General features: G+C 35.7%; 1 protein-coding gene across 1 annotated transcript in view; it reads left to right on the top strand.

Moving 5' to 3' along the window:
* The window catches only part of ERCC8 (ERCC excision repair 8, CSA ubiquitin ligase complex subunit), a 60,707-nt gene that overhangs the window by 6,257 nt on the left and 36,119 nt on the right, over window positions 1-18,331 (top strand). Inside the window, exons 2-4 of the mRNA XM_059060977.2 lie at window positions 8,865-8,960; window positions 13,874-13,975; window positions 17,796-17,919. Of these exons, the coding sequence (XP_058916960.1) occupies window positions 8,865-8,960; window positions 13,874-13,975; window positions 17,796-17,919 (322 nt within the window). The remainder of the gene's footprint in view (window positions 1-8,864; window positions 8,961-13,873; window positions 13,976-17,795; window positions 17,920-18,331) is intronic.

The following is an 18,331-nucleotide window of genomic DNA, read 5'->3' as shown; positions in this document are numbered from 1 at the left end:
ACATTGTAAACTCCATTGGACAGTGTTACAATTTTTGTTTTCAACCATCAAACATATTTTAAAGGAAAGAATAGCCTATTTACCTAGATATTTATCATTTCTGGTGTCTTCTTTTCTGATATCCCAAGTTTCCTTCCTATATCACTTCACTTCTGTCTGAAGAACTTTGTTTAGAAATTCTTTTAGAACAAGTCTGGATGGCTCTATGGTTTCGGAAAAGGAATCTGCAGTTAGTTCAATCATTTGTTTCTCTATAGGTAATTTGTCATTCTCTCTGGTTGCTTTGAAATTTTCTTTGTTTTTAGTTTTCAGCAGTTTGATTATAATGCGTCTGAGCATGGACTTCTTTGGGTTTATCATAGTTAGAGTCTATTCTGCTTCTTGAACTTGCAGATTTATATCTTTCCACAAACTTAGGATGTTTTCAGCCATTATTTCTGTCCAATATTTTTTATATACCACTTGCTTCTTTCTTTCTGGGACTCTGATGACGTTTGGCCTTTTATAATTGTTACTTAGGTCCCTGAGGTTGTGTTCTTTTCTTTTCTTCTTTTTTTTTTTTAGTCTTTTTTCCCTATGTTGTTAAATTGTGTAATTTCAGTTGATATGTGTTTAGGTTCACTGACTTTTTCCTCTGTCATCTCTAATCTGCAATTTAGTCTATCAGAAAAATAGTTTTTAATGAAAAATAGATTTTTGATGAAAACTTATTTAACATTTTTCAGTTCTAAAATTTCCATTTGTTTCTTAATTATATCTTCTGTTTCTTTGCTGAGACTTTCCTTTTTTAACATGTGTTTCAATTACGTTCACATTTGCTTGCTCAGGCATATTTTAACGGCTGCCTTGAAGTCTTTGTCAGATAATTCCAACATCTGTGTCACCTCAGCTTTGGTGTCTGTTGATTGTCTTTTCCCATACAAGTTGAAATGTCCATGGTTTTTCATATGCAGAGTAATTTTGCATTGTATCCTGGACATTTTGTAATGTCATGAAACTCTGAGTCTTTTTTCAGTCCTATGAAGAATGTTGATATTTTTGTTTTAAGAAGCAATTGGCGAAGTTAGGTTCAGGCTGAAAGTTCTTACCTTGTTATGTTTGCCATGATTCTAACATCAATTCAGTTTTCAAAGCCATTTCAAATCTGCCCCCAATGTGTGCCACTCAGCAGTGTGTTACCTGAGTGGTACTCTATTAGTTTTCAGAATCTTTTGTATGCTACTTAAGGTTAGCTCCATGCATGCTCTGCTCAGTGATGAGTCCTGGAGTTCATAAATAACTTTATGAGGTTGCCTTCCTTAGCGTCTTTCTCTCAGTGATCTTTTCGGTACCTCTCATCACTGGGACTCTCCCTTTTGGTACTCCTGCTGGAAACATTGGGCTCTAGTTACCCTGTTCTACCATACACTAATGTGTTTGGGCCCAGTTCTGGGCCTGTGAGTGAGAAGACAGAGGAAGAAAGCAGTGGTGATTGGACCCACTCTCTTGGGATCAGAGCTCTGATGAACAGAGAAAACAGATTCCTTCCCTCAGAGTTTTGGCTCCCTCAGGTCACTATTTCCAGCCATTGGCAGCACTGCTATCAGATTGCCTAGGGGCTGAGCCACAAGAGAATGGAGAAAAGAGAGAAAAAATATAGATGGGTGATTTTTGCATGTCCTTGAGTATTGGAGTTCCCTTTTTTACTCCTGGAACTTTCTCTGTCTGTGCCACAGTACTCACTTCCAGGTTTCCAGCCAGAAAGTAGCAGAGGAGAAAAAAATAATAAACTGGCCATTGTTTTGGTGGTATGTTGGATTTGGTGTTTCCCCCAGTCCAGTTGCTGCTATTTACTTTTTGGAGTTCTCAAATAGGTATTCCATGCATTTTGTTCACATTTTATAGTTGTATTTCTAGGGAGATGGGTAAAGTGTGCTAGTTATCTTACCTCAAACTGGAGTGGCTACTTTTGAATATTGACTAATGAAGTGGATGATCAAATGAAAGAAATATGTCAAATCACAAAGCAAGTATAAAAAGTTTGAGAGAAAGGATAAGAGATTTGGAGAGTAGATCCAGAAGACCCCAGAGGCAATAATAATTCCAGAGGGAGAACAAAACAAACAAGCAGAGACTAGATTCACAGACTAAAAACGTTCACTGAAGTACAATAGGATTGAAGAAAAAGACATAAAATTACAAATACCCTAGTAAATATATCTAGGAATGGAGAAAAAAATTATTAAAAGCTTCCACTGGTAAACAATTTGTTCATAAAAGAAAAACAGGTTGACATTAGACATCTTAGCAGTTCTAGAGACTGGAATGATATCTACTAATAAGAAAAAAGGACTGCAAGTCAGGAATCCAAATTTAGCCAATCTGTCCAATATTATGCATATGCTAAAATTCCTAGAAATATTTCACCCCTTTCCCCTTCAAGAAAAAATACCCAAGGAACAACATTAACTGATGAATAAATGTATTTGAACAAGGCCCCAGGGTACATAAATGATGAAGAAGAGAGGAAACAGAGGAGAGCAATGAACCTTGTAGTATGTGTATGGTTAAATCTAAATATATAATTATAAACAAGCTGGAAATATATAACATGGCTGATGAAGATCTTTTTAGACACGCTTCAAAATTAGCAAAGGGGAATGAACAGCAACTTCATTGAACTAGCAAAATGAAAAGTTAAAGATGGAACTATGACACTATGACATTAAGTAAACAATAAATAAGTATATCAGATGTCATACCAAAGGTGAACAGGCTGATTCCTCCCATTAAGAAGCACAGATTGGGCTTCCCTGGTGGCGCAGTGGTTGAGAGTCCGCCACGCGGGTTCGTGCCCCGGTCCGGGAAGATCCCATGTGCCGCGGAGCGGCTGGGCCCGTGAGCCATGGCCGCTGACCCTGCGCGTCCGGAGCCTGTGCTCCGCAACGGGAGAGGCCACAACAGCGAGAGGCCCGCGTACCGCAAAAAAAAAAAAAAAAAAAAAAAAAAAAAGCACAGATTATCAGATTAATATTTAAATAAAATATAGCTAAAAGCTGTTGCTCAGAAATACCTCAACTTAAAATATTTTAAATAGTTTACAAAATTCTTAAATATGAAAAGTTAAAGTAGAGGATAAAAAGATATTAAACAATTGTCAACAAAATGCAGAAGTCACTGTTAATATTAGTTAAAGTGAGATTTTTGGTTAAAAGCACCAAACATTGTAATAGACGATATTATTTGAAGCACAATTGATGAAGAATTGGTGTAATAAAACATGTATTCAAACAGTTAAGTATATAAAGCAAAAATGTAGGGAAAATTTGACACTAGTTTCTTTTCCAGAATGGTCCTGATATAGTAGAGAGAGAATACATACATATGGGGGAAATGGATAAACAACATACCAAATTTAATAGACATATATAACTTTACATCTCTCAGAGAATGTGCATGTTTTTTATGTCAGTGGTACATTTACCAAAATTTTTATGTACTTGGCTACCAAGAAAACTTTAACAAATTCAAAAAGGTAGCCATCTTTACAGGTCATATTCTTTGATCATAAGCTAAAGAAATTAGAAGTAAATTAATTAATGAGAACATCACCATCACCTCTAATTCAATGTTTAAAGAATTAGGAATTACATTCCAGATAACTCTTGAGTCCAAGATGGAATGAAAATTGAAGTTATAAATTATCTGGAGAGAAAGGAATACTATTTCTACAACTTAGGGGAAACAGGGAAACTTGTATTCAAAAAAATGTCATAGGGGTTTCCCTGGTGGCGCAGTGGTTAAGAATCTGCCTACCAAAGCAGGGGACACGGGTTCGAGCCCTGGTCCAGGAAGATCCCACACGCCACAGAGCAACTAAGCCTGTGCGCCACAACTGAGCCTGCGCTCTAGAGCCCGCAGGCCACAAGTCCCGAGCCTGCATGCCACAACTACTGAAGCCCACATGCCTAGAGCCTGTGCTCCACAACAGGAAAAGCCACCACAATGAGAAGCCCGCACACCGCACGAAGAGTAGCCCCCGCTCGCCACAACTAGAGAAAGCCCGCACACAGCAACGAAGACCCAACACAGCCAAAAATAAAATAAATAAATAAATGTGTTTTTTTTAATGTCATAGCCTAAAAAAATAAAAATGAAAGTATTTCATCATTGAAGAAGATGGAAGGATATAGTAAATTTTTTAGGCCATCTTAAGATGTTAAAACAAAAAGTTGAAAGGACTTGCTCTTTTCCTTACCCTCCTTACCCCAATTTCCTCTGCCTTCCACTGTATCTCTTCTCTTTCACTCCTTTCCCCTTCACCCTCTCTCCTTCACTTTCTCCCCTCCCTCTTTTCTCCCATATTCTCCCTACCCCTCTTCCTTCTACTTATATGCTTTTGTGTGGGGGGAGTCCCCAAGACCACCCCCAGGTTTGAGGATTCTCTGGAAGGGCTCAGTATGCAGCATACGGTTGTACCAAATTACTCATGGCTATGATTTATTACAGCAAAAGGATACAAGGTAAAATCAGTGGAGGGAAAGGCACATGGGTGACTTGTGATGGAAACCAGGCACAAGCTCCCAGTGGAGTCACACAGATACGCTTCATTTCTTTAGCAATGAATTGTGACAGCTTAGGTGAAATTGTCTATCAGGGAAGCTCATTAGAGATTCAGTGCCTAGAGTTTTTAATTGAGAACTGGCCACATAGGCACTTTCTGCTTAGCATGTACCAAAATTCCAGACTCCCAGAAGGAATGTAGGTATCCATAATGTACATTGTTTGCTCCAAATATTAGTTTGGGCGCAGTGAGCCATTCTTATCCAGAAATGATGGGAACCCTCCTGAAATCCCAGAAGGCAGGTAAGGGCCAGTCTTGTAAACAGCCTTTCTAAAGATAGCAGTCTCAGGCCTGCCATTTTAGCTATTTTTTGCACACCTTGCCTCCTTCCACACAAACCCCGCCCCTGTTTCCCTATTGTAGTACCCTCCCCCTTTCCCTTCACCTTAACCTCTCCTTCTGGTTCCCAAACAATTCAGACCTAAAGTATTTAGGTTGGGTAGAGGTAGGCTACCTAAAAGATTGGTAGATTAGATTGGCCTAAAGTGAGATTTCACTGGCTGAGCAGGTTGAGGAGGTAGTCCAAAGGTGGAGACAGGCAAGCTCAGCTGATCAGGGTGCTGAGAGAAGCAGAAATCAAATCCTAAGCCTGGTAGGCAGCATCCTTGTTGGGGGACGGGGTAGTAGTGGAGATGGGAAATTGGTTACGTACAGGGGGATTGATCAAATAAATATATTAATGATAATGGAGACCATGTTTTCACTGTTAGGAGAGGGAGCTCAAGGAAGGGATGATTCTCTTTGTACATGTTTTTATGATACTATTTTACTTGTTATAAGAAGCAAATATTACTGTTATAATTTTAAAAGTCATCAGATGGAAAAATATTTTAAGAGGAAATAGACATTTCAGTGAAGAAAATGTGAAATATTATTTTCTGGTGAAATATTGAAGTTTAGAAATGGTAAAAGAGCATAATGGTCTGGAGAAAAAAATATCAGAGTTCAGATGTAGTTCAACCAATTATTATGTGATTTGGGGCAAATTACTTATGTCTTAGTTTTATAATCAGGTAAGTTGTTTAATAATGTAATCTACCACTAGGAAAGTTACTAGTTAGGAATACCATTTATTACACTTAATAAAGTGATTACAATGTCAGCAAATAGTAGGCTCTTAATTAATATTAGTTGTTTTTATTATTGATCAAGGTTAGGCAAGTAGTAAGTGTTAGACTGGATATTTGAAACTAAGACTAAACTGTCTTCCAAGAGAAAAAGAGGAACTTGTATATCTTTAAATCAGACACTTGCTACTGTTAAAATGATTTCCAAAATGTTTATGGGAATTAATAGTACTGCTACTGTCACTGCATAAAAGTATCAGTATGGGGCTTCCCTGGTGGTACAGTGGTTGAGAGTCCGCCTGCCAATGCAGGGGACACGGGTTCGTGGCCCAGTCCAGGAAGATCCCACATGCCATGGAGCGGCTAGGCCCGTGAGCCATGGCCGCTGAGCCTGTGCTCTGCAACAGGAGAGGTCACAACAGTGAGAGGCCCGTGTACCGCAAAAAAAAAAAAAAACTATCAGTATGTACCTTTCCTAGCACTGTGCATTGTTATTTTTTTTAAAAAAAAACTATGATAATTTGATAGGTTAAAACTTCTCATTTTATGAAACTTGACCCCTATTTTACACCCCTCACAAAAATTAACTTGAAATGGATTAAAGACTTAAATGTAAGTCCTGAAGCCATGAAAATCCTAGAAGAAAACATAGGAATAAAGCTCTTTGACATGGCCTTGGTAATGATTTTTTGGATTTGACACTTAAAGCAGAAGCAACAAAACCAAAAATAAACAAGGGAAAGAACTCCAAAGGTGGGGAGGAGTGGAGAGGGGTGGATCTTAGGCCAAAGGAAAGCAAACTGTGAACAGTAGGAAATAAACACCAGGGCCGTGATGTGAAACTTTTGTCCATTTCAACAGCTTTTTTTCCATTATAGGATGGGTTTTGGTTACTGCATACCTACCAACTACAGTGTGATATAACATGGAATAAGCACTCTTACCAAAAAAAAAAAAAAAAAAAATCAGAAACATATAAACAAATGAGACTACATCAAACTAAAAAGCTTCTGTACAGCAAAATAAACCATCAACACAGTGAAAAGACAACCTACAGAATGGGAAAAAATATTTGCAAACCATTTATCTGATAAGGGGTTAATTTCCAAAACATATGAAGAACTCATACAACTCAATAGCAAAAAAAAAAAAAAAAAAAAAAAATTGAAAAATGGGCAAAGAACCTGAATAGACATTTTTCCAAAGAAGATATACAGATGGCTGACAGGTATGTGAAAAGATGTTCAGCATCACTAGTCATCAGGGAAGTGCAAAAACAGTGAGACAACACCTCACACCTGTTAGAACATCTGTTATCAAAAAGGCAAGAGATAACAAATGCTGGAGTGGATGTGGAGAATATGAAACCCTTGTGCACTGGTGGTGGATTTGTAAATTAGTACAGCCACTGTGGAAAACCAGAATGGAGGATCCTCAAAAAATTAAAAATAGAACTACTACATGATCTAGCAGTTTCATTTCTGGGAATATATCCAAAGGAAATGAAAACGATAACTCGCAAAGATATCTGCACCTCCATGTTCATAGCAGCATTATTTACAATAGCCATGACAAGGAAACCTAAGTGTCCACATATGAATGAAGGGATAAATAAGTTGTGGTATATATATACAATGGAATATTATTTAGCTACAAAAAGTGAGGAAATCCTACCATTTGCAACTACATGGGTGGACCTTGAAGGCATTATGCTAAAGGAAATAAGTCTGACAGAGAAAGAGAAATACTGTATGATTTTACTTAAATATGTGGACTCTTAAAAGAAAAAAAACACTCATAGAAAAAGAGATGAGACTTGTGGTTACCAGAGGGAGGGAGTGGGAGCAGGAGGAGTTGGAGGAAAGTGGTCAAAATGTACAAAATTCCAGTTATAAGATAAATGAGTACTAGGGATGTAATGTACAACATATTGACTATAGTTAACACTGATGTATGATATATAGGAAAGTTGTTAGTAAATCCTAAGAATTCTCATCACAAGGAGAAACATTTTTTTTCTTTTTGTTGTATCTATATGAGATGATAGATGTTAGCTGAACCCATTGTAGTAATCATTTCACAATATATGTAAGTTAAGCCATCATGCTGTATACCTTAAACTTATACAATGATGTATTCATTTATTTCTCAATAAAACTGGGGGGAAAATCTTATTTAAATTAACATTATTTTGATCAATAATGAATTTAGAGATCATTTGACATCCAAAAGATTGAGACAAAATGTAAATGCTTTTTGACAACCAAAAGATTGAGACAAATTCTAATAGTTAATATTCACTAGGCACTTACTATATGCTGGGCATTGTTATGAGCACTTTTTATGTTTCAACTCATTTAATCTTAATGTCCTCACCAGGATAATGATGGTTTACAGTTATTGAATATCAGAAATTTCATTCATCTTAATTTGTGAGAATACTTGTTAATCATTTTTATTTATATTTAATTTGATTTATTATTATTATTATTATTTTTTTTTTTTTTTTTGCGGTATGCGGGCCTCTCACTGTTGTGGCCTCTCCCGTTGCGGAGCACAGGCTCCGGACGCGCAGGCCTAGCGGCCATGGCTCACGGACTTAGTTGCTCCGCGGCATGTGGGATCTTCCCGGACCAGGGCACGAACCCGTGTCTCCTGCATCGGCAGGCGGATTCTCAACCACTGCGCCACCAGGGAAGCCCTAATTTGATTTATTTAAATGTGCTTAATTGTTGAGTTGAACATGCTCGTTTTATATTTCTATAAGGCTTAAGAAACAAGGGAATTTTTTTTAAAAAAACTGTAATTTAAGCTTTTGTCCACTAGATGTCCTCAGCTAAGTTTAAGTTACCAGAATTTAACTTTTTGTTCATGAAAATCTGTTTCAGTTTCTAGCTATCTAAATTAAAAATTAATAAAATACACCCTTTAACTAAGAGATAAGATAATTAAGACAATGCTTCAGGAGAAATTCTTTACATGTAACTGTTAGTACTTTTGTTATTTAAAAAATTTGTGTAAGGTCTTTAGTAATCTATAAATACCTTTGGATGTATGTTAGGAGATTTAAGCATTACTTGTGATTTTTGACTCCATGTAATTTTGGTGAAATAAGGACGTTTTAATGTTAAATTACTTTCTTATTGTTTAATTTTATTTTTCCTTTTCCTCCTTTTAATTTTTATGTTTTGCAGGGTTTTGGGACTGGAGTTAAACAAAGACAGAGATGTTGAAAGGATCCATGGCAGTGGAGTCAACACCCTTGACATTGATCCTGTTGAAGGGAGATAGTAAGTTTATTATATAATCATTTTTGTTCCTAAGTGAGATCCAGTAAAATCTTGCTTTCAGATTAATTTTCTGAAGTTTCATAAAAATTAATAAAAATTCTAAATTTGTAGCATTTTAAATCTGGCATTATTAATTTCAAATAAATACAGAACATTGGACCCATGAAATGTTGCCAAATAAACATTTCCAAACTACTTTAATATAAATATATTCATTGTTAAATCAACAAATACTGAACTTTTTTGGATGCAGAGAGTGTGTAAGTGCTGAGGTATGTCTTTAGGTGCTATTTCAAAACAGAGTTGTTACTCTCAAGCAGTCTAGTGGGAAAACAAATATAAAAAGCAGAAGTGTATTTTGGAGAATTAAGTTTGAAGCACACCAGTCTTGTGTTTGAGTTCCTCCTGGCTTTATATTTATCAGCTATGTGGCCTTTAGCAATTTATCTAACCTTTCTAATTTACAGCTCCCTTAGCTACACAATATAACAACAATATCTAACAAGTTTGTTTTGAAGATTAATTGAGATAATATGTATAACATGATTAGCATAGGACATGGCATACTGTAAATGGTTGCCACCACTGTTGTTAATCAAAAGCATTATCACCTACGCTTTTATTCCTTTCAATCCATTTTCCATACAACAGCTGAAGTGCTTAGAAAAATGTGCCATCTCCCCCACTTAAAACTCATCTACCCCACATTACTCTTACAAGAAAGTTCAAAACCCTTCATGTGGTCTATAATTAAGACAAGTGTAAAAGTAACTAAAGAAGTTTGTCCTATCATGTTCTGTTTAGCATTTGCCCCAAAATTTTTATATTATAATGAAGTATTATTATTTACATTAAAATAAGCCAGAGTAGGTTTAATAGAAATCCATTTTTATTTCCAGCTTCTGTCATGGTCTCACTTAGTAGTATATGAGAAACATGTACAGTAAACAAATGCTCACTTTAACATGCGGTTAAATCTAAAAGATGACCTGTGATAATTCTTCTCTTCCTCCTGACCTTTTCCAGGCTCAACATAACACCTCCAAATTAAGGACAGGTGTGGGACATTTGCTTATAAAATAATGCAGACATGAGCAGCAAGGGATAGCTGATTTCTTTTGGTCTTAGGTGCTGGTAGAAAAAAATGTTCAATACTCCAGCCAGTCATTTGGGGTAGTGATCAGTTGTTTGACCTGTAAAGTACATGAATCCAGTAGGCTACCAGTTGGTAGCCTACTGTTAGTTAGTGAGAAATGTGGGAAGTTATAGATTACATGTGCATTAAATATGTGTGAGAAATAACAGACTGAGGAGTCTTTGCAGAGCATATACAGAAAAATCAAGATTCTCACTACAGTGGTTTCCCCCCTTTCCCCTTTTTTGCATAGTAAAAATCTACAACTATTTATTTCATTGTTTGCTAAGGCTTGTATTTTGCATTAAACCCTTTTGGCAGGAAAGAGAAACAAAAAGCAAAATGAATGTTTAGTGGAAAATTAAATATAGGTCTTCTTTTTCTCAGAAAAATCAATTCACGTGTAACTTGCTCAAAATACTTGTTAATATTTACCAACCACTGTGAGAGCTGTAGTGATACCACGGAAAACCAGAATGAAAACTAGAATACATAAATTTTGTAAAGAAGCATTTATTTCCAAAGTTAAGAGTTAATAGAAGAAGTCTATCTGAAAACAACATTTTAACAAGTGCAACTACATAAAGTACATCTGTATATCATCCTGTGAAGCTTGAATTTTCTTTTATGTCTTCTAAATTCTTCTGAGTTAATTCCATGTGTCTTTGGTACCGAGTTTTCTTGTCCACATAAAAAAGTCAAGTCCTGTCTTTTACTGTGTTCACTTTATTAGCAGGGTAATAACTGTAGAGTTAAGTAACATCATTGCCATCAGATACTTCAACTACGAAGTCAATTAATTACAATAATCAATTTTTTTCACCCAATTAATGTAATCAAAGGAAAGCTTTTGGAAGTCATTCTAGCAAAGATGAAACATCTTATGTTATTGTAAATACAATTTAAATTAAGTCTAAAAGTTCAGCTTTGAAAACAGTTGTTTTTACATTGATAATACATGTAATGCCATGGTAAAAAACAGTATTTCACAAAGTACAAATATGCAGAAAATGTTTTTGGAATTGTTATGGTACACATGTAACTCAAAACTGTGTTCAAACAAGCTGCAACATGTTATCAACCAAAATAAAAGCTGTAGTTGTTAAAATTTACAAAGATTTCTCTGTATACACAATGAGTAATTGAACCACAAAATTTTGTAATGAAGCTAACACTGAGTATTAAAAAAAAAAAAACCTTCAGCATGGCATTACTTGCTGTCTTTCTTTACTGCCCCATCATCAATTTGATTTAGAACTATTTGAGCAAAGAACTTTGAAGAACTACAGTTAAACTAACCTAATTGTCCTATAACTTGATATTGAAATTTTTCTTAAAACAAGTCTATAAATCAGTGCTTCTTGGACATGCTGCCAGTTCATGAACCCTTTGTATCTGGTTCACAACAAGATGAGGCACTTGTACCAGAATGTGGTACAAGTCACTAAGCACACAGTTTAGATGAGCTATATATTTTTTTTGTAGCAAGACTATCTCAGTGAAGAAAGAAGTGTGTTCATTTCTGACACAAACTCTTTATGTTAAACTATAAATAACAAAGAAACTAAAGATGGCAAAATAAAAAAACAGTGTACAACACTCATAGCAAATATAAGTGATCAAATATCTCCACAAACCACAAAATATGGATGAATGGGAGCAAAACACTGATAACTACAAAATCAGTGTGGTATCAGCATCTATACCAGGGGAGGCAATAAAAACCAATGGGTCATCTAATAGACCTGTTAACTCAAAATAACTGAGAGTTAGTTGAAAGCTCAGCAAGCCAATTTGACTACAACATTGAAACTGAGAAAGGATTGTGTACTCTAGTTGTTTACGGGATTCACAGTAAGACCCAAAGGAGCTGGAGTACTTTAGGCCCCATCATCTCTCCAGCTAATCACCTAAAGATGTCTTAATGGACAGAACCCTACGTTGAGGAGAAACTCTTTGGAATAGAATCCAAAGTGGGCAGTACAGAGACAGTAGAAAGAAACAAGAGAAAAAGATGGATCAGATAAAAATTGGGGAGGTGAATAGAATCAGGAAATCTCTGAAAGTTAGCTGCCATATTTTGAGCATCTTATTTGAAAAAGGGGAGGAGGGGGATGTTCTAGAGATATAAATTTTAAATATTGTTATAAACGAATCCTCCCTTTTTAAAGTTTAAGAAAATTAATTTTACATAAAAATGAGCAAAAGAATAGGATTAAGATCAAAGCCTGTACAAAATTATTTTAAGAACAAAGAGAATAAATAGAATAATGTTCCTTTAGACAGTGTAGTTGTGCCAGAAAGATATACCCACAAAATAGATGAGAACTCTACCTAATATTTTAAAACTAGCCGAAAGTCATTTCTGTTTTTTATTTTCTTTATTTTTTTGGCTGAACCACATGGCATGTGGGATCTTAGTTCCCCGATCAGGGATCAAACCTGTGCCTCCTGCAGTGGAAGCACAGAGTCTTAACCACTGGACTTCCAGGGATGTCCCTAAAAGTCATTTTTAAAAGATACAGTGTATGAAAGAGTAACATAAGTAGGAATTAGAAAAACTGAAAAATGAGATGATCAAACTCAAGAAAAAATTAGAAAAGAAAGTTTCAGAAATGAAGACTAAAGCATAAGGAACACAAGCAAATAAAATATAAGAAGAAACATTTAAAAATCAAAAAGAAATGGAGAAAGGAAAAGTATTTGAGATACAGATGTATGTAGAAGATAGGCAAAGAAGATCTAACATACATATAATAGGAGTTTCCAGAGAAGAAACCCAAAGGAAGAGAATGGAATAAAGAACAAAACTATATTCCAAGGAAACATTCCTAGAATGAATAAAATCTGAAGCTACATATAAGAGAAAGAGAATCATATTGTAATCAGACTTTGAGCTTTATGCTCAAAGAAATGAAGTTTCTTTTATAAGATGTTCAAGGAAATAAAATGTGAGTCAAGGATTTTATATCCAACCAGACTAATTTTCAAGTACAAAAGGACTAATTATTAGTAACATACAAGAATTCAGGGAGTATTGTTCTCATTAGGCCTTTCTTAAGAATCTACCAGAGAATAAAATCAGAACAAGAATGAATAGAGACAGCACCAGAATTGATGGTGAGCAGTAATATTAACAAATAGCGATACTTTATATAGATGCATATTTACATATATAGATATATAAATTAAATTCACAAATCTATGTGTTTTCCCTATTCGATTGTAAACTGGGGAGTCAGGAATCATGCCTGTCTTGTTCATAGTTGAATTGGCATAACGCCTAGCAATATGCCTAGCATATTGCAGAAGCTCAAAATTGAATGAGTTGAGTAAATGCATTCATAATGGAGGGAAGAAATCTAACACTTATGGATCCCCTATTTTTTGCCAGGCAGTATAAAAGCCCAGGGTCAGATAGCTAGCATCAGTAATAACTTGTCTGTCTGATTCCATTTATAACTAGGCCATTTAAAATGACTTTGTAATATTTTACTTCCTTAAATAAGAAATATCTTTTGCCATCTTGTTTCTACTGTCCTTGCTTTTTGGAATCATGAAGGTAATTTTAACTGATCACAAATTGAATCTTTCTATACTCATTCTTCCACAAATATTAGATTAAAAATTTTAGTTTATTTCAGTCTATACTAATGAATATTTACTCTATTTATGGGCATAATAAATTTGAGTTTGTAGATCAGTAATTTTCAGAAATACTTGGTCATAAATGAACTATATAAAATGATAAATTAATGTGAACTTTTTTTATTATTAGCATGTTATCAGGTGGTTCAGATGGTGTGATTGTGCTTTATGATCTTGAGAACTCCAGCAGACAACCTTATTACACATGTAAAGCGGTGTGTTCCATTGGCAGGTTTGTATTAAAAATGTAATTCATGAATTTATAAATATTTGAGTATTTTTTACATCAAATGTAAAACATGAAAAAACTTTTGATTATGTTCTTTTTGTTCTCCACCTACATAGCACACCTCAGTAACTAATTTTAGTCTTTAGACTACTTAGCATAAGACTCATTTGAGTCTTTCCAGCTAAATATAAACAGAAATTAGATTTTTCAGCTATCATTAATAGAACAAAAAGATTAACAGCTAGAAGCCATAAATCTACTAACAATCACACACACACACACACACACACACACACACACACACACACACACACACCCTTTCTTACCTCTATTTACTCAAAGCTGCCTAACTTAACATACTTCTCTTTGTCTTGAATTTTTTTTACTATTTACTGGCTTTCCAATCTTGTGAGAATTATTTTTAAGTTTTTAATAAAGTGTTTTGTGATTTTGTTTTAATTTGTTAATAATCATCACTTAATTCTTTTTCATTTCCTGTGTTTGATCTGATTTTGAGGAGACCTTGAATTAACAGAGAGAATAGGTGTCGAAAAAATGTTTTCAAGAGGAAAAACTTCATGAACATTCATATCAGCAGCCACTCTGTATTAAAGCTGTTCCCAAAGCACTAGATAGATGTATAAGTTCCTGGAATATTTGTGAGGAGATTTAAGAATGTTTTTTGGCTGTGGTGCTTCGCTTTGGAAATACAGATTTAAGGAAACTATTTCTCTGAGCCTCTGACAAAACTATTTTGTCTTAGAGATAATTATACTTGCCCTGTTATTCTTTTTTTTTTTTTTTTTTGCGGTATGCTGGCCTCTCACTGCTGTGGCCTCTCCCGTTGCGGAGCACAGGCTCCGGACGCGCAGGCCTAGCGGCCATGGCTCACGGGCTTAGTTGCTCCGCGGCATGTGGGATCTTCCCGGACCGGGGCACGAACACCGTGTCTCCTACATCGGCAGGCGGATTCTCAACCACTGCGCCACCAGGGAAGCCCGCCCTGTTATTCTTGTAAGTTTTCTGTAAGACTTAAATGAAATACTGTCTTTTAAAAAGCATATTAAAAATAGTAAAGCCACCATATAAATAGGAAGCGATATAATTATAGGTACACTTGGTACAAATCAAGATACCACTTCAAGTACTCTGGAACTTGGTTCCTAAGAGGCTTACACCATTTTATATTCTCTCCACTCCTACCAAACAAGCAAACAAAAAATCTAAATTCTAAAGTGTAAGACAGTCATTAATTAGTTTAATTCATCTTTGTCTTATTTTATCCTAGCTATCATTTTAACATTGTTAACATAATATTTTTATATATACCACCTGCTATGTAATGTTATTCCATGAGTGGCTATGATTTGCTTTTCTGGTGTGTGATGTCAAGTAAATGCTTAGGACATCAATCTTACTTTATTATGACTTTCTTCTTAGATTCAAATTCTTAACTTCAAAACCATGACTTTGGTAAATGGGCATATAGTAAGCATCTTTACAAAATGAGATAAGTAGCATTTTACATTCAAAGACTTTATAATCTAACTTTAAAAAATAATTTCAGTAAAAGTTGTTACTAAGTTAATGTGGCTTAGACTGTTTTCTGATATTTATTTTTGCTTTACTTAATGTGTTTGTTCTGAGTACCAAAAAGATTCCTGTACCCAAATTTGTATTAAATGTGAATGAGAATGACAGATCATACATAGTAGGAGAATAATATAATATTTTGTCCTATTTTTAAATCTAAAATATAAATGAGCTTTTATTTGTGATCACTACATTAAAGATTTATTTAAAACTGGAAAATCTCTGTGTAGATTCTTAGGAACAAATAGAAATCAGTTCTGTTTATCTTAAGCAGAAATTTATTGGAAAGAAATTTAATATCTCACATAATGGCAGGAAGGTGGAAGAATCAAATGTAGAAAATGAGCAGGAAAGCAAGAGAAACTAGGACAAGAGAACAGTCAAGGTCACACCACAGGAACAATTTAGTTTGGGTTCTGCTACATGTCACAAACACAGATTCTCAACTCCACAGCTATGAATAATTGCTAACTATCCTTGGTTTGCATTACTAGCTGGAGTTTTAGAGTCCCAAGCAGGATTGATGAAGCCCAGGACACATGTTCATGCCCCCACTGCCAAGGGCAAAGGAAAGAGAATATCTGGAGCCCCTTGCTTTATGTAACAAGAGGCAAGGCCCTGCCTTTCAACAGAACAAAGGGAATTTCCCCCCAAAAGGAATTTGGATGTTCAGCCAAAAAAAGGGCGCATGTCCACTACAGTCCACCCATTTGGCTGTCCAATATCAGTATATATCTTTCTTCCCATACCTACCCTTCCTTTAAAAAAAAAAAGTTTCAGCCTGACCTAATGCAAGTATCCATTATTTGACCAAAAAAACTGTAATTATCCCCTTCCCCAAAGAGCTATGACCCTAAGTCTGTTTATTTACCACATCCATCTCCAGTTCAGGATAATGCCTATTTTTCCACTGGTTTTATGTGATCTTATATCAGGTTTGTGCAACCTGTGGACTCAATTGTATAGTTAACCTATATAAAATAATGGAGGTAAGAAAAAGAGGAAAGAAAGAGGAAATTAGTTAAAATATATATGTATATACATGACATAGAAAGTAAGGAAATATGAATAGGTACTACAGTCCTTTTTTGCAGCTGTCTCAAGGCCAGCTTGAGGTCTTCAGGTAGCACCACATGTGTCAAGGCCCTTTATTCTGTATTGTGATCCAGACCTTCACCTTAAGGAATCAGAACTCATGACGGTCCTATCTGCATTGGGTTGCAGTAGTCTTCTGTTTACTTTTATCTTATTGAAAATTTCTAACATACATGAAAATAGAGAGTAGTATAATGAACTGTGTACCCATCACCCAGCTTCAACAGCTATCAGTTATAACCAGTCTTGTTTCATCTTTACCCCAACCTACCCACCTACTCTGAGGATTATTTTGAAGCAAATCTCAGAAGGATATCATTTCATTCGTAATTATTTGTATCTCTAAAAGGTAAAAGGTGTTTTATAAGCATAACCCCACTACCGCTATCTCACATCTACAATAATTCCTGATATTAAGTATACAGTTGGTGTTCAAATGTCCCACCATTGTCTCTTAAGTGTTCCTAAATAGCCAGTGTCTTTCAATTCAGATTCAGTAAAGGACACATACTGTGTTGATCACTGGTTCAGAGCATATACTGCTTACTTCAGAATAGCACATCATCATCACAAGATGCTATATTGTAACTGATGTCATAACTGAGTCTTCCAACAGATCATGATTCTGTGGGTGATGTGTTACATAAAAGTAGTGAATCTCATGGGCATCTATCAGTTGCATTCTTGTGTAAGTAAGGTTCTTCATCAGAAGCAATACTGTGTGGGACACCACGGAAGTATGTGAGGCAACAATTCTAAGAATGACGGTGTTGATAAAATGATGGCCAGGGAAAGCAAATCCAAAACCAGAATAGGTATCTCTTCCAGTAAGGAAAAATCACTGTCTCCATGAAGCGGTCCAGTGTAGCTGGCTGATCCCTCCAGGATATAGTATTGAAATCAGAAGTCTCTCATTTTATGAGCCTTAGTAGGAAGCAGGCCTCCACATCATACTGTGAAAGCTTAAAGCTAGAGATGCCTAGATATTCTCTTTCTCTAGACAGCTAGGACATGGCATATGATCTAGGTTTGGCCATTCATATCATCGTTCCTGAGACTGCTACTCATGAATATAGTATCAGTTTTGAAGCTCAAATAAATCAGTTATCTCTAAATTTTGATTACTGTTTCGTAGAAGCCATCCTGATGTTCACAAATATAGTGTGGAGACTGTACAGTGGTATCCTCATGACACTGGCATGTTCACATCAAGCTCATTTGATAAAACTCTGAAAGTATGGGATACAAATACATTACAAGTAAGTACATTTAAAACTTTTCCAAATTGCTCTGTACAATAAATGAGAACTTAATCCTAAACCATTTTAGTGTGATTATTTGCTAAGATGTCATATATGTTAGATGTGAAATTAGTATAGTAGTTAAGAAGAGCTAGAGTGCTTGAGTTCATATCTTTTTTTTTTTTTTTTTTTTTTGCGGTACACGGGCCTCTCACTGTTGTGGCCTCCCCCGTTGCAGAGCACAGGCTCCAGACGCACAGGCTCAGCGGCCATGGCTCACGGGCCTAGCCGCTTCGCAGCATGTGGGATCTTCCCGAACCGGGGCACGAACCCGTGTCCCCTGCATCGGCAGGCAGACTTTCAACCACTGTGCCACCAGGGAAGCCCCGAGTTCATATCTTGGTTCTGCTGCTGACTGTCTGTGTGATAT

This window comes from Kogia breviceps, chromosome 4, assembly GCF_026419965.1.
Source record: "Kogia breviceps isolate mKogBre1 chromosome 4, mKogBre1 haplotype 1, whole genome shotgun sequence".
NCBI lineage: Eukaryota > Metazoa > Chordata > Mammalia > Artiodactyla > Physeteridae > Kogia > Kogia breviceps.
The sequence above is the reverse complement of the archived record's forward strand: the minus strand, read 5'-3'. Positions and strand labels throughout refer to the sequence as shown.